The sequence below is a fragment of the Chiloscyllium plagiosum genome, unplaced genomic scaffold, assembly GCF_037043375.1.
Source record: "Chiloscyllium plagiosum isolate Xiang-an unplaced genomic scaffold, Cpla_swu_hap1 HiC_scaffold_17, whole genome shotgun sequence".
NCBI classification, from domain to species: domain Eukaryota; kingdom Metazoa; phylum Chordata; class Chondrichthyes; order Orectolobiformes; family Hemiscylliidae; genus Chiloscyllium; species Chiloscyllium plagiosum.
Genome location: NW_028270155.1, coordinates 65,299,632 through 65,327,043, shown reverse-complemented (window position 1 = coordinate 65,327,043; position 27,412 = coordinate 65,299,632). Strand labels below are relative to the sequence as shown.

General features: G+C 43.9%; 1 protein-coding gene across 2 annotated transcripts in view; it reads right to left on the bottom strand.

Moving 5' to 3' along the window:
- The window catches only part of gnao1a (guanine nucleotide binding protein (G protein), alpha activating activity polypeptide O, a), a 232,916-nt gene that overhangs the window by 147,776 nt on the left and 57,728 nt on the right, over positions 1-27,412 (bottom strand). For both annotated transcript variants that reach the window (XM_043707217.2, XM_043707218.2), the window contains exon 3: positions 6,586-6,727. In XM_043707217.2, coding sequence (XP_043563152.1) covers positions 6,586-6,727 — 142 coding nt within the window. The remainder of the gene's footprint in view (positions 1-6,585; positions 6,728-27,412) is intronic.

Genomic DNA, 27,412 nt, shown 5'->3' with positions numbered 1-27,412 from the left:
AAGGGAATATCCTCTACATAACAACCATAATCATATCACACCAGACTCAGGGGAGTTACCAGCTATAGAATACATGTAGTTGTGACCCATCAGTTCTGGATGAACACTTTCTAATATTAATCCTTAGTTCATTTTCTTTTTCCATGCCCAGTGTTACAAGTTAAATTACACTGTATATGTTGTGCTCTTTAGCATCAGCACTGAGGCATCTCTTACTATTGATCTAGTTAAGGCCATTTATAAAATAAACTGTACAGATGTGACTTTAAATTTATTCTGTAGTCTGTGGTGATGAATCTGCAAAAAGCTTCAGTAATTCTGGAGAAGGAAGCTGATGACTGGCAGTATTCCGCCTCTTGTTAACAAGCAGTAACCTCAGTGAAACTTTATGGGTGCAACCAGATTGGTTGGTGCTGAGCTCAAGTGGGAATGAACCCATCATGGATCAGGCTGTCAATTCTGTCTGTGAAAATCCAGCCAATGACCACTCAGGTGTGGTAGCAATACAAGTTAGCCAATGGATCCATAATCCAATATAGAGTCAACACCACTGGAGCCAAGGGGAGTAGGGGTGGAGAGAACACCAGAATAGGAATAAATCTCCAGTGTACAACAAACGTAGAAGTTATTATACTCTAGAAATACTCCAAGTTTAAAAATTCATACAAAGGGAATGCTTCAGCAGGCTTTTAGCAAATTACATTAAAGTAAACAGCAACAAAAATTGATGGAGAAACTCAGCAGGTCTTGCAGCATCTGTTGTGAGAAGGCAAGAGTTAATATTTTGGGTCCAATGACCCTTCTTCACAATTGTTCTAAGGAATTAGATTACATTACAGTGTGGAAACAGGCCCTTCGGCCCAACAAGTCCACACCGACCCGCCGAAGCGCAACCCACCCATACCCCTACATTTACCCCTTACCTAACACTACGGGCAATTTAGCATAGCCAATTCACCTGACCTGCACATCTTTGGACTGTGGGAGGAAACCGGAGCACCCGGAGGAAACCCACGCAGACACGGGGAGAATGTGCAAACTCCACACAGTCGCCTGAGGCGGGAATTGAACCCGGGTCTCTGGCGCTGTGAGGCAGCAGTGCTAACCACTGTGCCACTGTGCCGCCCACTCAACCTGAAATGTTAACTCTGCTTTCTCTCCACAGATGCAGCCAGACTTGCTGAGTTTCTCCAGCAATTTTTGTTTTTGTTTTAGATTTCCAGCATCCATTGTTCTTTGTTTAATTTTAAAGTAAAATAAAATTGTGTTGGATGGGGAATGCACTTTATTATAAAACCCAAGGCTTGTATGCAAAACTAAATAAATCCAAGCACTCTTCAATCTTCTTCCTTGAACAACAAGATTCAATTATGCTACAAGGAATGACAATGCATCTTGAACAGTTCACTAATCTGTTTTAACCTAAAATTTCTGTGCAGATCGAATTCTTCTGTTTCATGTATTGTAGGATTTTAGAATTTAGATTTAAATATTTTCAGGGATAATTCATATATGGACATCAGGTAATTCAAAACTAAATCTCATCATGATGCTTAAACTGAGATTGAACACTTCCCCCTCCCTCCCAATTAGGATTCTACCTCAAAACAGGTGACATTGCTACGTAGGCTTTGAAACTCTCAACCTCTCGTCAGATTGCTGGAACTCCCCTCCACCAGGATTAAATTACTGATGGTTGGCACACAATCAACTAATTATTAGCAATTTCCCTTAAGTAAATTCAGCACGTTGACCAGATGGGCTGGTTCACAAAATGGTTAGGAATGGAACCTGAGATAAGTTCATGACCAACATGGAGACACACTTAGCCTGACCAATAATAGTCAAGCTCCTCGACATTGGGGAGACTGGACGCCTCCGAGCAGAGTACTTTAGGGAACATCTCCGGGACACCCGCACCAATCAACCACACCGTCCTGTGGCCCAACATTTCAACTCTCCCTCCCACTCTGCCGAGGACATGGAGTCCTGGGCCTCCTTCACCGCCGCTCCCTCATCACAAGACACCTGGAGGAAGAACGCCTCACCTTCCGCCTCGGAACACTTCAACCCCGGGGCATCAATGTGGAATTCAACAGTTTCCTCATTTCCCCTTCCCCCACCTCACCCTAGTTCCAAACTTCCAGCTCAGCACTGTTTCCATGACTTGTCCTACCTGCCTATCTTCTTTTCCACCTATCCACTCCACCCTCCTCCCTGACCTATCACATTCATCCCCTCCCCCACTCATCTATTGTACAGTATGCTACTTTCTCCCCACCCCCACCCTCCTCTCACTTATCTCTCCATCCTTCAGGCTCTCTGCCTGTATTCCTGATGAAGGGCTTTTGCCCAAAACGTTGATTTTACTGCTCCTTGGATACTGCCTGAACTGCTGTGCTCTTCCAGCACCACTAATCCAGAATCTGGTTTCCAGCATCTGCAGTCATTGTTTTTACCTCGTTGATTTTAACCCTACTGCGAATCCTCTTGCAAGGATACCTGCCTTGACAAAATTTTCCTCCTCTCTCTACAAGAATCTCAGGGAGTCTCTCTCCCACTGCAACTCCCAGGTCATTTCCTCTGCCCTGAAGCTCTTCAACCATGTCCTGAAACAAACTCGCTATCACAGTCACATTTGCTTCCTCAGTGCCTGCCTCCGTAACCAACTCATCCCACATGGACTCCGGAACACCTTTAAACCAGCAGAGTTCGGACCCGAACAGGACAAACAGTACAGACTACAGATTCAAAAACACCAGCAACGGTTCTCCTTCAAGATCCTCTGCTCCACGCTTGCAGCAATGCGCTGGCACCTAACCTCTCTACAGTCAGCCCTGCCTCAGCTGAGGGCCACACTCTCTCAGAATTGCAAAGGACCCACTCTGTACTACATCCTCAGGAGAATCCATACTCTCAACAAACAGTATTTCAACTCCATCTCAAACATCAAAAACTGTAAATACAACAACCTTTTATCTACCCACCTCCATAACCAGCGCTCCTCAAACATTCCAGTAGATTCCCCTGGCCTCTGGAACTGCTCGGATGCCATTAGCCATGCGGCTGGTGCAGCTGCCACCCCCACACTGATTGATGATGTCACTTCCGCCCCCATCATGGCGACTTCCACAGCCATTTCCACCCCTCACAATTCCTCATGCACCACACGTGACATCACTTCCGTCCCTCACATCATCGCTGATGTCACACACTCAGTGACTTCCACCCCCCTACTGCCGTGTTTGCCACCACTTCCGCCCCCACCAACGCTACTCACCTGCATTCTGCTGACAGGCCTCCCCACAGATCCCACTGTCACCATCCCCGCCCCCCAGAACCCTGAGGGGAACACCATCCCTGCTCATGACACCACCCCATTCCCCCCCCACCACACCCACTCCAGTTACTGGCTCCACCCCCACTCCCAGCTCCACACCCACAACAGATCCCAACTCCCAGCCCTGCTGAGTTTTCACGATCCCTCCAGACCTTCCCCTCACTGAGGACGAATGATCAGTCCTCAGCAACGGACTCACCTTCATCCCCCTCCGTCCACGCATCAATGAATTTAATACACGCTGTGACGTCGAACACTTCTTCCGCCGCCTCTGAGCTTACTTTCACAATCAGGACTCCTGCCCACCTTCCGAGGACCCCTTCACCCACCTCCAACACACTGCATCCACCTGGACACCCCGCGCTGACTTATTACCTGCCCTCGACCTCTTCATCTCCAACTGCCGCCGGGCCATTAACTGCCTCAACCTGTCTACTCCCCTCCCCCACACCAACCTCTCACCCTCACAATGTGCAGTCCTCCAATCCCTCTGCTCCAATCCCGACCTCACCATCAAGCCAGCAGACAAAGGGGGTGCAGTGGTAGTCTGGCGCACTGACCTCTACACCGCTGAAGCCAAACTCCAACTCGAGGACACCTCTTCCTACCTCCCTCTCGACCATGACCCCACCCCCCATCACCAAACCATCATCTCCCAGACCATACAGAACCTCATCACATCAGGAGATCTCCCACCCACAGCTTCCAACCTCATAGTCCAGGAACCCCGCACTGCCCGGTTCTACCTCTTTCCCAAGATCCACAAGCCTGACCAACAAGGCCGACCCATTGTCTCAGCATGCTCCTGCCCCACTGAACTAATTTCTACCTATCTCGACACTGTCCTATCCCCCCCTAGTCCAGGAACTCCCTGCATACGTTCGAGACACCACCCACGCCCTCCACCTCCTCCAAGACTTCCGCTTCCCCGGCCCCCAATGCCTCATCTTCACCATGGATATCCAATTCCTCTACACCTCCATCCACCATGACCAGGGCCTCCAAGCCCTCCGTTTCTTCCTCTCCCGACATCCCCAACAGTACCTTTCCACTGACACTCTCATTTGTTTGGCCGAACTGGTCCTCACCCTTAACAATTTCTCCTTGGAATCATCCCACTTCCTCCAGACCAAAGGGGTAGCCATGGGCACCCGTATGGGCCCCAGCTATGCCTGTCTCTTTGTTGGATACATAGAACAGTCGATCTTCCATAATTACACTGGCACCACTCCCCACCTCTTCCTCCGCTACATTGATGACTGCATTGGCGCCACCTCGTGCTCTCGCGAGGAGGTTGAGCAATTTCATCAACTTCACCAACACATTCCACCCTGACCTTAAATTTACCTGGACCATCTCTGACACCTCCCTCCCCTTCCTGGACCTCTCCATCTCCATTAATGACGACCGACTTGATACCAACATTTTTTACAAACCGACCGACTCCCACAGCTACCTGGATTACACCTCTTCCCACCCCACCTCCTGCAAAAATGCCATCCTGTATTCCCAATTCCTCCGCCTCCGCCGTATCTGCTCCCAGGAGGACCAGTTCCACCACAGAACACACCAGATGGCCTCCTTCTTTAGAGGCCGCAATTTCCCTTCCCACGTGGTTAAAGATGCCCTCCAACGCATCTCGTCCACATCCCGCACCTCCGCCCTCAGACCCCACCCCTCCAACCATAACAAGGACAGAACGCCCCTGGTGCTCACCTTCCACCCTACCAACCTTCGCATAAACCAAATCATCCGCCGACATTTCCGCCAACTCCAAACAGACCCCACCACCAGGGATATGTTTCCCTCCCCACCCCTTTCCGCCTTCCACAAAGACCGTTCCCTCCGTGACTACCTGGTCAGGTCCACACCCCGCCTTCAACCCACCCTCCCATCCTAGCACCTTCCCCTGCCACCGCAGAAATTGCAAAACCTGCGCCCACACCTCCTCCCTCACCTCCATCCAAGCCCTAAAGGAGCCTTCCATATCCATCAAAGTTTTACCTGCACATCCACCAATATCATTTATTGTATCCGTTGCTCCCGATGCGGTCTCCTCTACATTGGGGAGACTGGACGCCTCCTAGCAGAGCGCTTTAGGGAACATCTCTGGGACACCCGCACCAATCAACCACACCACCCTGTGGCCCAACATTTCAACTCCCCCTCCCACTCTGCCGAGGACATGGAGGTCCTGAGCCTCCTTCACCGCCGCTTTCTCACCACCAGACACCTGGAGGAAGAACGCCTCATCTGTCGCCTCGGAACATTTCAACCCCAGGGCATCAATGTGGACTTCAACAGTTTCCTCATTTCCCCTTCCCCCACCTCACCCTAGTTCCAAACTTCCAGCTCAGCACTGTCCCCATGACTTGTCCTACCTGCCTATCTTCTTTTCCACCTATCCACTTCCCCCTTCCCCCCAGACCTATCACCTTCATCCCCTCCCCCACTCACCTATTGTACTCTATGCTACTTTCTCCCCACCCCCACCCTCCTCTCACTTATCTCTCCACCCTTCAGGCTCTCTGTCTGTATTCCTGATGAAGGGCTTTTGCCCGAAACGTCGATTTTACTGCTCCTCGGATGCTGCCTGAACTACTGTGCTCTTCCAGCACCACTAATTCAGAATCTGGTTTCCAGGATCTGCAGTCATTGTTTTTTACCCAGTAACAGTCAAGACACAACCAACACAGTAAACTCACTATTTTAAATTGAACGGACCACCAGTGCCATGAAGCAAAACATAACTTTGCTGAAATGTAACACATCAATTTGGTTAGGCACTTTTCAAGTTGATTTGTCGATTAGCATCATTGATGGCTATTGTAACAAGAAGTTAGTTCGGGCAGATAGGAAGTTAAATCGTGTTCATTCCATTTAAATTCTAAACTTATCCCACAGAATGGGGCTGTTTGGTGAAAACAGTAAACGTATCAAACAGGGACAAGCCCAATCTACATTCAAATTTATATCACATTTGAGATTCCCCTAATACCACAGGATCTTTTATTGTCGGCAGATTCCTTGAAAAGTAGATTCCAATACCCAAATGCTGTCTTGAACAAGAACTTTGTAAATTTCAATAATGCCCATTTTTATGTGCCAACATACATTACACACAACCCAGTTTTACAGCTTAATGCTGATGTTGTCCTGGTTCTATTTGGATCATTTTATTAAGATTTCTTGCCTTTGCAGGTTGCTTCATCCATACATTGTTATGCGGATTTTTGACACCTTACCTTTCGCTCCTTGTCACCGTACTCAATGCCCAAGGTATCCATAGCACGGACAATGGCAGCCAGGGACTGAATGGTGTTGCTGTACACCACAGGCTTGTACTGCTTCACATCGTCACCAGAAAATCCATCTTCATGAATAATCCTGGGAAAGTACAACACAGTGTTAAGGGGAAATGACTAACGTAGTTCAAAGTCCAGATTGCTAGTCCTATTACTAGAACTACTCTAATGTTGCCAATATGAACACACACATAATTCCAACATTTACTAAAAGCGTGTACAAGTAACCTTTCTTTATTCTCTGAAAATGCCTTTCAATTTAGTTTTCTCAATGTATTGTATAGATCCTGGGTCATTTTCGAGCATCTTCTATCTGACCTCCTGAAGCATTTTTGAAAGATCTGTGCTTTTGCCTGACATCTGTTTTTAATCTCATTAATTTTACTATGTAATTCCAAGTTTTCAATATTAAACTTCCTCGAGATTAGTACTGTCCACTAGCCACATGGAAATCCATTTGAGGGAAACTGTTTTTGATTACTAAATTAGAAAATGGGTAGTAGACACCATTTTTGGACATGTGACAATATTCATTTTCACACAAAGTATGCATGTAAATGTTAACCTTTGGTAAAATGGCAAGACAAAAAGATGAGCATCCAATGCTTTTCCATTGTTGCAGGAATGATTCACTTCCTTAGTTACTGACTGGAGGTAAATGTTCATTAAATAAATATATACAGAAGAAGTATATTTACCTGCATTGTGTGCATGTAAAGGGTTTCTCCTAGCATCAGTATCTGTGTCTAAAACAGTCTCACTGTGTCCACAATTGGCAACTAGTCAGAAATTTCTATTGGACTGTACAACTCTGGAGAGTAAATATTTCCTTTCTTATTTTGTTCCTTGATTCGCCACTTTGCCTGCAACCTTCAAATTTTTGTCACCTCAGACTCATTAATAAATATTGAAAGATGTTTCTTTGTTTCCTGTTTAATGTGCTTGATTCTAAGGCAGGCTGGATTCATCTGTTTCTTTTGAAAGGTTGCCACTATCCTTCTGTATGAATTCAGTGCTGATAAAACCTTCCTGATTCCTTGTATCTTCCAATGATTCAATATCAATTCTTTCTGACCGTCCTCATGTCAACCATTTTTTGCCAATTTGCTGAACATACTTACAGCTGCAATGACTCAAAACTTCCCTCAGTCAAAGGCGAACCTATTCTTCAAGTAAACATTCAACACTTCCTTATCAGCAATGCTATACATGCACCATTTCTGTCCATTCAAAATATATTGCACTGACATATTTTTTTCCCATTCATTTATATTGTTAGGTGTAGATTAGATTACAGTGTGGAAACAGGCCCTTCGGCCCAACAAGACCACACCAATCTGCCGAAGCGCAACCCACCCATTTACCCTTTACCTAACGCTATGGGCAACTTAGTATGGCCAATTCACCTGACCTGCACATCTTTGGACTGTGGGAGGAAACCGGAGCACCCGGAGGAAACCCACGCAGACACGGGGAGAACGTGTAAACTCCACACAGTCAGTCGCCTGAGGCGGGAATTGAACCCGGGTCTCTGGCGCTGTGAGGTAGCAGTGCTAACCACTGTGCCACCGTGCCGCCCACTAAAATTACACAGTATGTCACACATTATCCACAGAGGTATATATTAATGCATTGACTTTCGAGGCAGTTTCTGATTTTAACCTGGTTCCTATGAGCAGCAGATGCTGGTTATGTTGAAGTTGCAATTCTTTTTTTATTGGAGCAATGACGCTGCAATCTATCACTCAGTTACTGAATTTTATCTGTTTTCTTAATATCAAGGTTCTGTCAGAAATGTGTCACCTATAAATCTTTCCATAGGCACAGCTCAATTGATCGTACTCTCCCTTCCAGGTTCGAATGTGATAAACTCAAACCCCACTCCAAAGACCTGAGCATATCACTTAGGCTGCCATATTGGTGCAGAACAGAAGGAGGGCAGCAGTGTTGCAAGGGCTGCTCTTTCAGACGTTAAAACTGGGTTCAATTTGCTTCTTATAAAACCAAAAGACATAGAAGTAGGCCATTCAGCCCATCAAGTCTGCTCTGCTATTCAACAAGGTCATGGCCGATCTGATAACCCTCAATTCCACATTCTTGCCTTTTCCCTATAACCCATGATTCCCTTACTAATTAAAATGCTGCCTAATCCTAACTCTAACCCTATCTCAGTCTTGAATATAGTTAATGATTCAGTCTCAATAGCCTTCTGCAATAAAGAATTCCAGATTCTCTGAAGAAATTCCTCCTCTTCACTGTATTAATTGTGTGACTCCTTATTCTGAGATTATGCCCTATGGTCCTAGACTCTCCCACAAGGGGAACTGAAAAGTAGATTAGCTTCTTACTCACATTGTTGTTGGGTAGAAAATGTACAAAACATCCACTTCCATAAGTACAAGATAATTGAAATGGGATGTTTCTGAGAAATATTCTAAGGTAAACATACATTCTTCCCTTCCTGTAAATATTGTGTCCTCTTTAATTAAATGCTTCTCAATGTTGGTTTTATACAAATTCAGTTTTAAGTTCCCGGTCCTCTCATTATTTGGACCTCACCTTCTTTAACGAACAATTAATGCCTTCGTCAATATTAATTCTAGTTCAAACTTACTCTTGCTTTGCAACAGCTGAAGCCTAAACCAAGTACCTTATCGAACTGCAAATTTGTCAACACTGCAAATAAATCAGGTAGTGTTCGATTTGAAAGGTTTTAGAGCAATCAAGGGTTTCATATCACTTCTGGCTTTTTATCATTTATCCTAACATCTGCTTCTTTCAATCTTCCTTCAACATATTTACCTGGGATCTCACATCAGCAAGATCACAATATACAAAGCCACATGATTGAACTTAAACTCCTCTACTAGTATCGTGACAGAACCTCCACAAAAATTACCAACCTTAACTAGCCTCTGAGGGAAACCCTTTGCGTTATCCATGCTCTGTATACTACTGTACACTTCATTCCACTGTATATCCTAATTTCTCATTATGGTTATCATATTGTTTCATTCAAATACTTCCAAAATCTGTTGTTTTTTCATCAGGTGTTCCAAAGTAGAACACTTGCATCCCCTCAGCACTGCTTAACCAGAGCTATGATCTTCCTCAACAAAGCTGCAGCCACCATCCTCCATACACAATTACTCCTGGAATACAGATATCATTCACATCAACACTTGGATAAGATCATGGCGACTGAAAGTGGACAAGTCTGCAGGAGCTGAAAGCCCACATTCAAGGATTCAAACAGAGAAAGCTGCGGAGATAGTGGATGCACTATACTGGGTTTTCCAAAACTCTCTAGATTCTTGAATAGCCCAGGGGTTGCAAGTTAGCAATTGTAATGCCACTATTCAAGAAAGGAGGGAGGGAGAAGAAAGGGAACAACAAGCCAGTTAGCCTGGCATTAGTCATCAGGAGAGTACTAGAATCTATCACTAAAGAAGTCTGAATAATTCACTTGGAAAAACAAATCAACATGGTCTTACAAAAGGGAATCCCATTTGACAAATATATTCAAGATTCTTGAGGATGTACCCATACAATTAGGAAAGTTAACGGGCCTCTATTACAAGGGGAATGGATAGGGCTTTGGTGAAACCACATCTGAAGTACTCTGAGCAGGACTGATCTCCATATTTGAGGAAGGATATACTTGTTTCGGAGATACTACAGTAAAGAGTCACTAGATTGGTCTCTGGGATGAGGTGGTTGTTCTACAATGAAAGGTGGAATATGATGGGCCTATCTTCCTTGATTTTAGAAGGAGGAGAGGTGATCTCACTGAAATAGACATGTTTCTGAAGGGTGTAAACAGGGTATAGATGAGTCATTATTTTAAATTCCCCAGCCAGGTGAAACAAGTGAGCATAGTTTTAGGATAAGTAACTGATAATTTAGGACTGAGATGAAGACAAATTTCTTCACTCAAAGGTTACTGAAATAACTCCACAGAGGCCAGTATCCCATCACCAAGTGACCCTTTATTTATATGTGGAAAGTCCTTGACATTGATCCAGCTCCCTCAGAGTGAATACAACCTCTGACACTCCTGTTTACATCAGTCAGATTAACAGGCCTTATCAGGGAACTCATATCCTATGAGGTCAACCTGGCTGACCTCATTACAATCACTACACTGTGATTCTTCGTAATCCTTGACTGCAAAGAGATGTCGATGCTCTACCATTGAACATATTTAAGACAGAGTTGGACAAATCTTTAGGCTCTCTGCAAATCAAGGGATACAGCAGCAGACAGGAAAATGGAGGCGAAATCCAAAATTAGCCATGATCATGTTGAATGGTGGAGCAATTCTGACAGACTATATGGTTGTCTCCTGCTCTTATTTCCCCATGTACCTTCAACCGTCAACTCACTGCACTCCAGTTCATGTGGTGTTCCCCCTTTTATTTTGTATGCAGGTTTCATTTAACAAAATGAGATATTTCATGAAAATGACTATGAATGCTCTGCATAATGACACTTGAAATTGTATAAAGGTATGGATAATACTAATTCAGCAAGGGCAGCATATGATTCAAAGAGTCTGATTACTTCTGCTTAACGTTTATGGACAAATGTTTTATCCTTCTTGACTTTGAATGACTTAGTGCACCTAGTCGATGTTGAGGTCAGGATCTTCTCATATCTATTTTAACAGTTGGGAAAACCGAAGCAGAACATTCCCACCCTGGTGTTCAACAACCTAAATTGATCATCCATCTGAGCCCATGTCACATTGTGATTCACCCCAATTATAATTTTTCCACAAGTTTCTTTTTAAATGCACTTTTTCTCTTCCGCTTTAGTGTAAACAACACTCACTGCTCTATACCCAACAGTCCATTCTTACCTCAAATATCTAGCCAATGGATCTCATCATCCCACCGGTTTCCTTCTACAGGTTTTAAAACAACAAGCTTGCATTCGACTATCCCGTACTTCATGGCTTATTATTCATTTTTTAAGCTCCTTTTTCACACAAAGGGTTGTTCATATGTGGGGTAAACTACCAGAGGAAGTGGTAGATCCAGATACAGTTAGAACATTTAAAAGGCATTTGGATAGGTACACGTTTAGGCAGGATTTAGAGGCAAAATGCAGGCAAACAGAACTAGTTTAGTTTGGGAAACCTGGTCAGCATGGATGAGTTGGACCAAAGGGTCTGTTTCTGTGCTGTCTGATTCTATAAGCTATTATTCAATGCAGATCTTGGCCACTCAAAGAGGTTTGCCAATTTTAAAAATCCTCTCCTGAAGGATGAAGCTGATTTTGTACTCGCATTTATGGCGAGCTAATGAATAGAATTCTCCATTTGCCCTTCCCATAACCTGGTGTTCCTCATGTAGCAGGGATGCAGCATACTTTTCATTAGACCAAAGTTTGAGCAGATGCCAATTGGCTCCTGCGATGGGAAGTGGTATTCTGCAGTTCAAAATGTGACCTGCTAAGTTTGGGCTCAGATGGGAGATTGGTTCTTTTGATTATTGTATGGGATGCCAGTTGGAGGCAACAGCTTCATGTTTGAGACTGTTCCAATTGGTCACCCAGCCAAAGCTTGTGCTTGGTATTCCTTTCAAGATATAACTAAAAGGCCACTTGAATGAAGACCAAGAAGCACTCAAACATACCAAATGATGCTTTGTTAAGTGCTTAGTGCTGTATCATTCCCTTTTCCTGCTTTGCTATTACTCCTTTCACCCCAGACTTTCTGCCTATTTAAAGAAATATTGCTGCCTAAAAGGATAATTGTTTCAGGAGGAAACTAGTCTGATCGGATGCAATGAAAAGATATTCAAAACCTGAAGAATAAAAACAAAATGCGGCCATAAGCATGCCAGAGGTTTTAAATTCTCACAACTTAGAACAGGATTTCAAATTCTGAATATCAAACTCCTCATGTTTACCTCAGGAGGTCACAATTCATGCTGTCCATTCCAATAAAGACCCAGTAAGATAGAAGTTAATCCATGAAGTCATGCAAAGCCCACCTTTTAAACTCTAATTGCATAAACAATGGATACCATAAAGGGTCCAGTTGAACGTTCATAAAGTACATTGCATTGGATGCGCTCTGAAGTGGTTTTGATGCGTTTTTGTAAAGAACAATCACACCCTCAAAGTCAATAATAAATCCTAACTATTCCAATTAGTCAAAAGTAGGGTCTGGTCCATCCTGTTGAGAAGTGTCAGAAATCACACAACACCAGGTTATTGATCAACAGGTTCATTTGAAATCACAAGCCTTTGGAGCATTGCTCCTTCATCAGGTGACAAAGGAGCAGTGCTCTGAAAGCTTGTGATTTCAAACAAAACCTATTGGATCATAACCTGGTGTCGTGCGACTTCTGACTCTGTCCACTCCTGGCCAACACCGGCACCTCCACAACATGTAAAAACTGTGACTGAATATTGAGAAAATCACCAATATCTCATAATTGTCAGGCACCTAATCATTTGCTCTTGCAGGCAGAATCAAAGATTTTTAAACAATAGTCACTGGGGCATTAAACCATTGTAGAAAATGATACATCAGGAATAATTTCCTACGATTCTCAATTGTTCATTTGGTTCATCTCTTGCTTGTGTTCACTGTCCAGGCAAATGGAGTAACTTGCTCTGAGCTGTGCTCCTGTTGGCTGAAGGGTCCACAAGGTAACAATGCCATCTCAGAGTAACGGGATTGTGAGGTCAAGCCCAATCTCAGTCTTCAGCACAGAAATGATGCCAACACTCAGTGAGTGACTGACCAGATCCTACTGCATGGTGCTACCAACAAATGAAATACTAAAAGGAGCCTGTCAGACTTTTCAATATTCCATGGTTCTCCAAGCACAACAGCATGTTCATTCCAGTTAACTGTCCCCTTGCACAACACCCATTAACGACAGATTGGCTACATATCCTCATGCCTGTTGCATGATCTTGCTGTGCAGAAAAATAACTGTTGTGTTTGCTGATGAAACAACAATCGTTGGACTTGAAAACTGTCTAGCAAGCACTTTGGGAAATACATTGGAAATGCAGTAATATGTCAATTTTGTTTGAAAAGGCGTTGCACTTGGCTCCACTATAGGCTGTCACCTTGTAAGGTTTACACCTTGAGCAGCTAAATACAGAGGTACTTCAGAAGTCAACACAGTCTCGATCACAAGTCCAAGAGGTAATTTCATCTTCGCAGTGTTTTGTGGAGGAGGAAGAGAGGTCAGTCGGAGCTGGGTGTTGGGTGATCAAAGGCATTGGAGGAGCCGTGAGGACAGAGAGAAAATAGAAGCCGGTGTTCTGTTTTTATGACAATGTAACTCTCAGGTTGAAAATCGAGTTGTCACTGTCTAAAACACTGATACAACCATCCAAAAAAAGGTGGAATTTCATTTCCATAGTACCTTTCACAACCTTAGACCTTTCAAAGTGCTTCAAAGATTATAAAAGATCACTGAAGTGTGATCATTGTGATAATGTAGAAAGAACAGCACTCAGGTTACACAGAAAGCTCCCGCAAATAGTAATGTGCTTCCAGAGTCATTGCTAACATCTTGTCCACAAGAAATGGCAGCAGGTCCCAGGTAGGTGATACAGCTTTTATTTATCTTTATATACCTTATCGGCATCCAAATAAGGCCAAATGAAATGTCTTTTGTTGAGTTAGTACCATATTTACATGTGCTTCCTATGGAAGTAATCCTACAATTCATCAATTGAACTGGTCTCAGATCAGACTTTACAAAACACATTATGAACAAGGTCACAAGCTCTGATTCAATAAGCTGAAAATGTGTTGCTGGAAAAGCGCAGCAGGTCAGGCAGCATCCAAGGAGCAGGAGAATCGACGTGTCGGGCACAAGCCCTTCTTCAGGGCTCATGCCCGAAATGTCGATTCTCCTGCTCCTTGGATGCTGCCTGACCTGCTGCGCTTTTCCAGCAACACATTTTCAGCTCTGATCGCCAGCATCTGCAGTCCTCACTTTTTCCTCCTGATTCAATAAGCTGTTTGGTAACAGATATAGATCTGGTCCATCAACTGGATCACATAAAGGGGCTTCACACAATTAGTTTTCATGTGTACAGTCAAATTCCAGGTCAGTCAGAAAGATGGTTACCTTTCCCCTCCCATTCAGACAGCAGTTCAGTCACGGCTGGATTATATAATTGTCTATCACTGAACACCAACAACAACAAAAAAACGAAATCCTTGCCCTGTAGCTCTAAGGCAGTTCAATACAGGAGAACATCTGAAATAAAAGAGCTTTTCAAAATATTGCCTGTGGGAGAGCAATTCAAAGCTATGTTGTGATACCTCCTGCTTGGGTGAAGCATCTAGCCTGGGTGATGCAGACAAGTGGTGCAGGTCATGTTCTATTGGCAGTAAGTTACAGCAACTCTTTCAAGCCAAGATCCGCCCTTGAATTCCACCCAGTGAGGGCGAAAAATCGAGAAACCCACAGAATCAATCATAGAACAGCACAGCACAGTACAGGCCCTGCAGCCGTCAATGTTGTGCTGACCTTTTATCCTACTTTACCTACACCAAACTAACCCACGTGCCCTACATTTTACTATCCTCCATGTGCCTATCTAAGAGTCATTTAAATGTACATAATGTATCTGACCACTGGCAGTTCATTCCACAGCCCCACCACTCTCTGTATAGAACTTACCTCTGACATCTCCTCTAAACATTTCTCCAATCACCTTAAAATTATGCCCCCCTCAAGATAGCCATTTCCACCCTAGGAAAATGTCTCTGGCTATCCACTCTATCTACGCCTCTCATCATCTTGTACACCTCTGTCAAGTCACCTCTCATCCTTCTTTACTCCAATGAAAAAAGGCCCAGCTCCTTCAACCCTTCTTAATAAGAGATGCCCTCCAGTCCAGGCAGCATCCTGGGAAAGCTTCCACATCTTTCCTATAATGAGACGACCAGAACTGAACACAATATTCCAAGAGTGGTTTAACTGAAGCATAACCTTGCAGCTCTTAAACTCAATCCCCCGCAAATGAAAGCCAACACACCAGATGCCTTCTTAACAACCCTCTCAATGATGGTGAAAACTTGGATGGATCTACAGACGTTGACCCAAAGATCCTTCTGTTCCTCCACACTGCCAAGAATCCTGCCTTTAACCCTGTATTCTGCGTTCAAATTCAACCTTCCAAAATGAATCACATCACACTTTTCCAGATTGAACTCCATCTGCCACTTCTCAGCCTAGTTGTGCATTCTGTCAATGTCCCATTGCAACCTACAACGGCCCTCCACACTATCCACAACTACACCAACTTCTGTGTCATCAGCAAACTCACTGACCCACCCTTCCACTTCCTCATCCAAGTCATTTAAAAAAAGTCACAAAGAGCAGAAGTCCTAGAACAGATGCCTGCAAATCACTGAGCTCCAGGCTGAATATCTTCCATCTACTATCACCCTCCGTCGTCTATGGGCCAACCAACTCTGTATCCAGACAGCTACATTTCCCTGCACCCCATGTCTACTTACTTTCTGAATGAGCCTACCACACAGAACCTTATCAAATACGTTGCTAAAATCCATTTGCACCACACCCACTGCTCGACCTTCATCAAGGTGCTTTGTCACATCCTCAAATAATTATATAAGGCTTGAGGCATGACCTGCCCCTCACAAAGCCATGCTTACTACCTCTAATCAAACTATGCTTTTCCAAGTAATCACAAATCCTGTTTCTCAGAATCCTCTCCAATAATTTGCCCACCACCTTACCATCACATGATACGGTGAAATGCTCCAAAGTGCAGGAATATAGTGTCAGAGTCTGGTTTTCAAATTCACGTCCCCTATGACCTCTAGAATTCCATAGATCACGAATCCCAGAGTGGCTTTATTAAGTGACACATCCCTCCAAGCGAAGACTCTTGCCTGTGGCACCCCTCAGCTCTGCTCGCGTTATTGACTAAAGACCTCTACAGCCTTTGGGTTGCAGAAGTCTTTGCCACAGAAAGCAACTGAGAGCAAATCATTCAATATTTCCAAGGAATTAGATATTGATCTTAGGGCCAATAGGTTCAAAGGTATAGGAAAAAAGTAGGAACACGGGATTGAGTTGGATGACCATATTGAATGGTGGAGCAGGCTCAAAAGGGCTGAATGGTTTACTCTTGCTCTCTTTGTTTCTATGCAAGTACCATGCAGTGATATTTGTTAGAAAATGTATATTTTTCTCCCTTTTACAGGCAAAGAAATCAATTAACTAGACAAACATAAATGTTGTGATTCAGAATATTTCTGCAGTCAGTCAAACAATAAATATTCAGAAATGCTACAAAGTGCAGGAATATAGAGTGAAAAATGCTTCCATCCTCAAAGTCTCACCTCAAGAAAAAAATTAATATCACCTTAGTGTTGCTGCTCCTTTTACTTTGATGCCCCCAATGATAAAAAGGCATCCACCTGACTGCTAAACTTTTGTACAGTTTGCCAATTTCCTATTACTTACCCAGTCCACGATGTGCACACTTGTGAATTTTAACACAGTATACGTGGGAATGAGCACACAGATCAGACAGTGCAGTTTGCAGTTACTGTAAAACTGAAGGAAATTAGATGGATATTTAATCTCCACTGGGAAGATTCTGCTGTTTACAGGATAGTACACACACCAACTCAAACAGAGACAAGTTGGGTTGAATGACCTTTAACCATGTCGTAATTTCTGTGATAATAGTCACTTCTACATCCTCTAAATAGTTACATTAAAAAGCTGGAAAGTATTGCCAGCGATACTGTGGTACAAATATCCACCAGGTTTGCATCTGGACTGCTTGGTCACAAGCATTCTTTTTCCTTGGAGTCGAAAAGTCATGGGTACAGAAAGGCATTGTTTCAAAAAACTGAGCAGTAGCACGGTACTGAGTGACTGAATAAGTACTGTCCAATCTCACCTCAAATTATCTCAGTATCATTAAAAGAACAAGGAAGTTGGCATTACTAGAATAGAGCATGTGGTCATCAATCATATTGTTACCTTTGGTACTTGTAACAGAATTGGTTACTTTGTTTTCTACATTATAGTAGATACAGCACCTCAAAAATACTTCAATAACATACAGCACATTGAGATTTCCGAAAGGATACAATCTAAATCCAAGTTGGTTGTTTTTAGCACCTTCCTCCCCAAAGTGGCACAAGGAATTTATTGCAGATACATGAGTCACTTACAATGAAGAATCACTCAAATTTGAGGCTTGCACTGCATGCACTGACAGAGTTGCTTCAGAAGTGACCACCTCACCAACCTGCACAGTGTGTACCTTCAACCAGTTCTATGCAACGTCTGACTGACTAAACATGCATGTCACACTAGGAGCAGGCATCTCATCAAAAAGCCTCAGACAGCATCTTTCAAACTCATGACCACTTCTATCTAGAAGGACAAGGGCAGCAGTTACATGGGGAGAACACCACGCGCAAGTTCCCCTCTGAACCACTCACAATCCTGACTTGGAAATACGTGACTATTCTTTCACTAATACTGGTGAAAATACATTACCATTCCATTCACTGTTGCTGGATCAAAATTCTGGAATTCTTTCCCTAAGGGCATTGTGAGTCCAACAGTGTAGCTCACCAACACCTTCTCAAGGAATGTTTAATAAATGGTGACCACCCAGTAACACCCATATCCTACTATTGAATTTTTAAAAGTCTCGAATAAACATTAATCTAATCATCACCCCTTTAATGGCAATTACAATCACAGAATTCCCCACTAACACCACCACAGGATTACCATTGATCCAGAAACTGAATTGGACTCGCCAGAAAGATCTGCTGCCACAAGAGTAGATCAGATGAAGAGAGTAATTCACCTCCTGACTCCCCAATACCACTCCCCAATACCTGCCCACCATGTACAAGATGCATGGCAAGAGTGTCTGAAATACTTCCCATCTGCCTGGTTGAGTGCAAAAATACTCAAAGAGGTCAACATCATCCATGAGAAAGCATCCCACTTGATAACACCCCATTCACTGCTGCAGCACAATGTGGTGGTGTGCACCATACACAGGATGCATAACAGCAACGCGTAAAGCTTCCTATATTACTGAGAAGGACACACACAGCAGTCACACTGCCAGTCCAACACTGCCTGCCAACACCACTCCCCACCAATTCCCCAACACCCACAAGTCACACACCGCCCAGCCTCTGAATTATATTGCTATTCCTTCAAGTCATTTGGTCAAAATCCTGAAGCTCCCCAACATTGATGGGTGGGCATACACGCAGCAAAAACTGCAGCCATTCAAGAAGACAACTCATCACAACCATCTCAACAGCAGTAATGTGTATGCAACAAATACTGGACCAGCCAGAATGTGCACACCCTAGGTTAAATTCATTAAAAAATTAAAACTTCCGCACATTTCTCCCTGATCAAGAATCAGTCAGCAACTATTCCATTTGTTGTTGACATCTGCCAGAATTAAGCTAGATCATAATCAAATATTGATCAGCTTATTCATATACAGTCAGACTGAGGTGACAAACAATTTGTACTTCTATTGCTCATTTACAAGATAGTTTCTAACCTTAATCTCACCTACCTTTGAAGAATATGCCAGTTTACACAAATCCTACCATGTAATGTGTTTCATGTCGGACACAACCTATTTCCAACATTCAAATCTCAACAGATGGTTTAAAAAGAGATGGTGAAACCATTAATAGCAGCAAAAAAGAGGGGAAAGGAATAACTAGGCTCATAAACAGAACAAGGAAAAGGAGCAGGAGTAAGAATAGTGGAAAGCAAAGTTGGCTGAAGAGATGGAAACGCTCTGACCTGCAGTCCTGGACAGATGGCATGAGATTAGAGTGGAGTCCAAGAGACAAAAATATTTTCATAATCTTGTAATTCCCAAGAAAGAAAAGGCAACCATAAAACATCTACAATCTAGAAGAACTAGATTGGGCGGCACAGTGGTTAGCACTGCTGCCTCACAGCGCCAGAGACCCGGGTTCAATTCCCGCCTCAGGCGACTGACTGTGTGGAGTTTGCACATTCTCCCTGTGTCTGCGTGGGTTTCCTCCGGGTGCTCCGGTTTCCTCCCACAGTCCAAAGATGTACAGGTCAGTGAATTGGCCATGCTAAATTGCCCGTAGTGTTAGGTAAGGGGTAAATGTAGGGGTATGGGTGGGTTGCGCTTCGGTAGGTCGGTGTGGACTTGTTGGGCCGAAGGGCTTGTTTCCACACTGTAATGTAATGTAATCTAATCTAATCTAAAAAAACTGGGTCGGGTAGCAATCAGTCTGACAAGAGCTAGTATGTTGCACCAGATGGTCACAGCCTACTGTAACCTTAGTTAACATCATCAACTTGCTACATCTTTAATGAAGACAGCTTTTGTAACTGTACAAAAAAAATTATCATTGTATTTAATTTTCAACACCTTTCACATAATGTAGATAATCTGTTGTACCTTAACACAATTGTTTGAAGCAATCTGTAGGCTAACAGCAGATTACCTATCGGTTTACTTGCCACTAAGTTAATGCTTCATGACAGCTCATACTGCAGTATAACTTTAACTTTCACTTCTTATCAGGTGTTTATGGAAGACAGCCCTTGCAGGTTCAGTGGAACAAAATGGTAAACCCTTTACGTACAGCAAGGTTTATACTTACTGCCCAGACTGTGGCTATTCCTGATGAAGGGCTTATGTCTGAAACATCAACTCTCCTGCCCCTTGGATACTGCCTGACCTGCTGTGCTTTTCCAGTGCCACGCTTTCAGCTCTGGCTTTCCAGCATCTGTAGTCCTCACTTTCTCTCTGTGGCTATCTAATACCTAGTTTATGACCAGTAAATGTGCATTATAGTTGCATACTGTTTCACTAATCTTACTGCTGATAATCATCCCATGAAAGTGCAGTAGTAATGTGGTCCATAAAATAATTATATCATGTTCCGGATGATTAACTGCAGTCACAAAGGAACAAAAAGGCCATTCAAATGCAGTTCTGAAGAAGGGTCAGTGCCTTCTCTGCACAAATGCTGTCAGACTTGCTGAGTTTTTTCCAGCAAATTGTGTTTGTGTTTCTCAGCTCTACCGACCTGTGACAAAGCACTGTTAAATCTGATAGCGCCCTGTCTGGTGACAATGTAGCTTGGTCTGGTGGATTGATTGTGGAAGAGGATTTAAGTGTTAGGCACCAGGGTTATCAACAAGAGTCAATAAAGATTCCTGCCAGAGAGAAAGTGATTGTGAAACCGGGGTAATGGGTAACCTGGAATCAGACTAAGCTCTTCTCAATGGTACTGCAATTTTTCTAGCTTTTTTTAAAGAGTTAGGAACTGCTTAAATCCCAGCTGATTTCAGCATCCATTCTGTACAGCATTCTGTAGGCTGGTGTTAAATTAAGACTGAAATTTTATTCCCAGTGCAACTTGGAATGACATGTTGAGACAACATTGGGTTTTCTGCAGAATGGGCATGTCTGTACCAGGATTTGGTAAATACATTTGGCCCCATCAGAACTAAGACCATTGATATGATATTCGTTTTTTCTGCGTTCGCATGAAGTGTACTTTTCCTTGGGATAGACTTTCACTGAATAACTAGTGGTGGGGATTTACCGGGGAGGAGGGGTTTGCTTAATTCAATCTGATGTTCTCCTCCTGGTAGTTAGATACTCGACGTTTAGTCCCATAAGAACCTGAACTGTGAATCCTTGAGAACAGGTCATGGCCAACCATCTGGTGTGAAGCTCCTGCAGCCATTCAGGATGTCCTTGGCCCCCGCACTCAGCTTCAGTGTGGAGAAGGCAGTTCTGTGGGAGTTTCACAGGATGGAACGGGGAAGCCCACCTCAGCCTCATCATCTCACAAAAAGGAAGTTGCAAACTTCCAACAAACAGCCTGAGGGTTTTAATGGGCGGTGTCCCTACCTCTGAGCCAAAGGGTCGCCATTCAAGTCTATGTCAAGATATGATGGCCACAGAGGCATCCATGCAACATGCCAAACATTTTGACAATGAACAGCCTTCTCCCGAACTTCATTCTACTTTACTTGGCCCAAGGATGTCAGCTGACCCTAATGTACAAATTTCAAGATGGAGGTTGTCGTTATCAGTCAAAACAGCATATTCAAAGTGAAGACAGTGGGATCCTGTGAGTATATCCCTCAGAGTGACTCTAACCATCGCTGGGCTGGTGGGATTTAAATGAGCCCAAGATCTCGGTTGAAGGTGCAGCCCCAGGTCTGTACCCGATTCCCACAGCTACCATGCGTGAGCACCAGGTGGCAAGAAGAATTGCGTGACCGTGCTGCAGTAATATGGAAAACCAGCCATTGCCAGCCGCAGATCTTTCCAAGTCAAGCAGCAAAAAGGGATCATGGAATCACCCATGATCCTCGGGACTAACCAGGTGAAATTCACCCGGTTCGGCCAATAGACATCCAACATTATCTTCGTGATCAAATGCGATCTGCATGTTGCAGCATTTCAAAGAAACTGTGTTATAGATCTGGGTCTTGCTGGACAACACCACCCTGACACTCAGAATAGTTTGTGATGGCAGCAGAATCGCTCAGACTGCCTGCAGTGGGAGCATGCAGTGCTGCAGTCTGGACTCGCACTGGAGCTGATTACTGGCACTGTTGTCATCTGCTCAAACACTAATCCATTTGACCCCACAATGTTAAGCAGACTCTCAGTGAATGCAACATTTGCACAGGCCTTGCTGGATATTGTCACCTTACACTCCACAAGATACTTCCCTGGTAATAGTTAAAAATCACACAACACCAAGTTATTGCGAAGAACAGCAGAGAGGTCTTCTGAACGACCTGGTCAATATTCACCCCTCAGCTAATATAACCAAAACCAGCTGATCATTATTCTCGGTGTTTTGAGGGATCTTGTTGTGTAAAAATTAAAAGGCTTTGTGGACAAAGACTTCCTCAGCGATCCTGACCATAATCAGCAGGAATTAAAGCATAAAACACTTATGGTTTATGCTTTAATTCCTCTACCCGTAACATTGCTCAAGTACTCAAAGTCTTATTGGCTCCTTGCTACTCCCTGTGTGCTCACAGCAGGAACTGATGAGTCCCCCTGTCTGGATTAAACCCCATTGCTTCTTGCAGCTTATTGTGGATCGAGGCATCTATGAGGTGCCAACCCTCCTGTATTGTCCTGGAGTCTCCTAGAGTTGCCAGTTATTTCCCTAGCTGCTGTCAAAAATGAATGGGGAATGGTGGCAGACAATAATCGTGCTGTCAGCTTTGCACCATTTTCATACATCTCCGTAGACTTTACACTCTGACTAATAACTGAAAAGTCAAGGTTGCACACATGCTTACTTTGCTTGGCCAATCTAACAGTGCACGGATGTTGCAAATAAAGGAGTTGAATACTTCGATCCTTCATTCTATTGCATCCTGCTGCTGAGTTTATCTAATTATGTTCAGGTTTGGCAATGCTTGTGACAACAGACACCCCTGAAGCTGCAGTAAAGGTGGACTGCTCTTCTAACACTTGGAAGGTGTCATGTACTGATCATTCTTTATTCCTGACAGAACCAAACACTTCACTGAAGCCTTCAGTGGGTGACCTCATTCTGATCTTTCAAAGTTTCTGCTCCCTTAAGAATTGTTGCTTTCCTCTCAAGCCATTGCTGCAGTGTTACAGTTCCTTCGCCTACATTGATACATTTCCCCTTGACTCTACAAAACCTGTCTGAACTGAATTAATGAGATCCGAGTCAATGGGTGCAGAAGGCGAGAAGAGGAAGGCGGGAGGTTGCTGAGGGCAGGCAAAAGTCTTATCCTAAAGGGGACAACCTCCCAGCATCTTTTCTAGCAAAGCCTTATCTGCAAATTCTCAGTTGCATGGGTGCAGCCCATTACTGCGGGACAGTTTGTTACAATCCTCTCTCGAGGGATTGGACTGCAAACAGGCATTTTCTCAGGTATGATCATCAGCTACTCACAGATTACTGCTGGCAACGCCGATCGGAAAACAGTTCATAACAAAACTTACAAATGCAGTGTTTTCAGCCATTGAGAAATAACGACCGAGCACACTGTGATGCGCAGGCAGAGCTTCCTAATCAAGTTGTGCAGTTTCTTGCTACTATTCGTAATTTTTTTTTAAAATGCTATTTTACATATTTATAAAGTCATCACCACTGGAGGGATATTTACGAAGAGCCTGAGAAGGTCCCTACTTCATTATACGCAATGACTCCCTACCAGTCAACTGACTGAATCCAATCTTCACATGGACCTTTTCTGGTTAACATTATCAAACTCATCAGACAAATTGGATTTACTATCACATGGTTCTGAAGAAGAAGAAGGAGGTGACTTCTCAAGAAATATACACTCAGTTTGAGAGGTGAAAATCTCAGTTTAATCCCTCTGGTTTACAGCCAAAATGTGAGCCTGGTACAACCTCATTGCAATCTGACCAAAACTGACAACAGTAAGACTGCAATTCAAGTAAAGACATGATGGCTCGAGTGTCCGCCTTCTGCACCCTAACAGTCTGTGAAGTGAGCTCTTACCCAAAATTACCTGGGGTCTCAAAATGTGCGAACAATGAATTTTCAAACAGAAGTTTGTTCAACGTTTGATTGGTTTGATTGGTTCTTCTTGTTGGAGTGCGTTGTTTCATTTTACGAGCTCCCTCGGCTATACAAAATCCATTGACAAGGTAGATCACAATTTAAGCCGAGTTCATCTCCAAGTTCCTCCAGTCTGGGGTGCAGGCCTTTAACATCCTAGAGTTCACGTCACATCTTGGGACGTGGCATTCCCTCCTGGATAACGAACTCAGGTTGCTTCTCTTTCCATCTTTGAGTCAAGCCATGAGGTCACTGGTCAGTTCAGGATTGGTACCTGTGCTAGGAAGTGTGAATCCCATGCATGGCTGCATTGAGCCTGTATTGAACATCTGTTTCCTTTGTTGACAATCTGTATTTGGGATAGAATTATCTCATCCCTGCTTCCATCCAGACATCTATATTGCCAGTGCCAGGTGGGGTACAAAGGCAGTTGAGGAAATATTCCTCCCTAACATGTTTTCATTACTTACCTCAAATAACTGAACACTGATGTGAATATAAGTCTCTGGTGTAATCGCTAGCTCTGAGTCACCTACTGTGGGGGAAGGGGGCGATGATGGTTTAACACGCCACTCTGGAAATCATCAAGCCACACATTCCTCCCTCTCACCATCGCAGTGAGGCTCATCTGTTTTTCATCAGGATTGTAGGGTTGCTGCATCGCTCCAAATGCTGTTTCTATTGTTCCCACTGCACCCGTGACTCCTGGTACTAACGGAGGCTCTAGTGCTTCACTCAGTTATTATGAAAGCCATTGTATGATCTCATTCTAATTGCAATCCTTTGTCCCAGGGAAAGTGCTCCACGGCATCAATCCCACAGCTGTGCTGAGTGGATCTGAACTGCGGCAGGAACACTGTGGGGGGAATGTGCGCTAACACGTGGCTCACTCACAATAAAGCAGTGACTTTGTCGACTGGCTCATTCAATCAGCTCCTCTACTGCCACACAAGATTTATTCATAAGCCTCTTGTAAGCTGCAACAGGAACAAGAGAAAGCTATGTTTCATTTTGTTACCCCTCTCTGCATTCTGCAGCTTGAAAGAGATGTTGTCTGTTACTGTAACTTAATCCATCATAAAATCCCTATAGTACAGATAAGAGGCCATTTAGCCCACCGAGTCTGCACCTACCCTCCAAACAGCACCATCCATACCCATCTCCTACCCTATCCCAGTGATCCTGCATTTACCATGTCTAATTCACCCTGCCTGCGTAACACTGGACACTATGGACAATTTACAATGGCCAATCCACCCAACTTGCACATCCCTGGATTCCATGGACAGTTTCGCATAGCTGATCCACCTAGCCTGCACATCTTTGGACCACTGGCAGAAACCTTCACAGGCACAGGGAGAATGTGCAAACTCCACGTGGGCAGTCATGCAGACTTGTGAGTGTTTACCTGCATCTGATCCCTCTCACAAGACTGTAGCTAAGATCAATGTGCTGGAATTGGACCTGCATTCAGTACAGAAGTTTTCAACGTCTCAAACTTTCCCTTTAACAGGAGTTGGAGAGTGAAAGACAGCCAACTTCAGCACTCAATACTACATTTTTGAATTTGTTAGCTAATTTCCTATGGCATTGCTCGCAGAATGTCAGAGGATGTACTAGGTCAGGGACTTTAGACCACAAAAAGCACGAGATATTGTATTTGTCAAGTTTAAACAGGATATAGTTTAACGATACAAACTCTTATCATTGTTAACATTGGGTTCGTTAGGACAGGTGTCAGCTAAGACACTGCTGTTAAGTAAACACCGAGTGAAGTCATGCAATAGTTCAACTGAAAGATAAGACAGTCAAATCATGGTTTAAAAAACCACGGTGAAGTTTCAAGCAATTTTGATTCAGGTGCAGAAATCACAAGAAAATCAAATTTGGCAGATCTGCAAAGTTTGAAATTTGAGCTCTTCTTCCTCTGTCAATATCCTAAACCTTCAATCATTCAACATTGTAACTGGAGAAAGGAATCAGATCTCCCACAAAAATTCAATTAGAAGCCAAACACAGACAAATTTGCCAACGTTAATTATTATTATGTTGTTGAATTACTATTATTACAAGGAGTAGGAATTTCTGAGCTAAAGACACCTTCTGAATAGAACAGAATACAAAGACCAGAGAGACCATGAAGACATGGATGAGTGTGAGGACAGTTCCTAACAGTTTGGTTACATCTACATTGTACAGTGAGTTACTCTGAGTAATAATTAGCCCAAATTGTCTGGCCTCTGAACTGTGGGAGACTGGATACAGAACCCAAGATGGTGGGGGGGGCTGCCAAGGAATTTCCCAGAAAGTCTGACCTCCCAATGGGCATTTCCCCTGCTCTCCAGGACCCTCCGACAAAAATTTTCAGTTCCGAGTTTGAGTTAAGTTTGACATACTTACCTAGATTTTTGCTCGGAAAATGTCTAGCTTCTGTGTAACTGCAGAACTGAAACCCAATCAAGCACAATGCCACCAACCCCCCCCCCCCCCCCCCTCACCCCCACCAAAGCCATGGCCTGAGCTGGCTTACACCCACCGTCACACAACCCTTCTGATCAACCTGACCAACTCCTTAGGCCCAGTCACCCAACAAGCCTCTGGCCCAGTCACCCAACAAGCCTCTGGCCCAACTATCCTCACTAGCCACCCTGCCAACAATCTAACTTGGCTAAGCCTGATCACCTGACTCGACTAACCCACCTACACCTTCCCACCACCAATACCGATCTGACCAGGCTACTTCCAGCAATCTGAATACACTCTCTCCACAAAGCCCTCCCCCCATCTCTGACCCAGCCTCACCAGCAACCACCAACCAGGTACCAGCCTGGCCTCCCCACCCCAATCCATTCTAGCGACTCCCAGTTACCACACTATCCCCCACCATCCAACTAACCCTTGAACTACTTCACCCACTTGCCATCTGACTCATCTCATCCCCTTATCTCATGCTGGTGCCAGCCGTACCACTCCACCCTCCCTCCCATCCATTCAATAACATTGCCACTGCCCACTGAAGCCTACCATATGGCAGCTAGAGCTGTGAAAGAGGTGTGCCTTCTGTGTTAATCACTTTGGTGAATTCCTGCGCTGAGTATATTCTTCTGACTCTGTAGCAGAAGGCAGACCCTGCTGCACATGACCTGATAT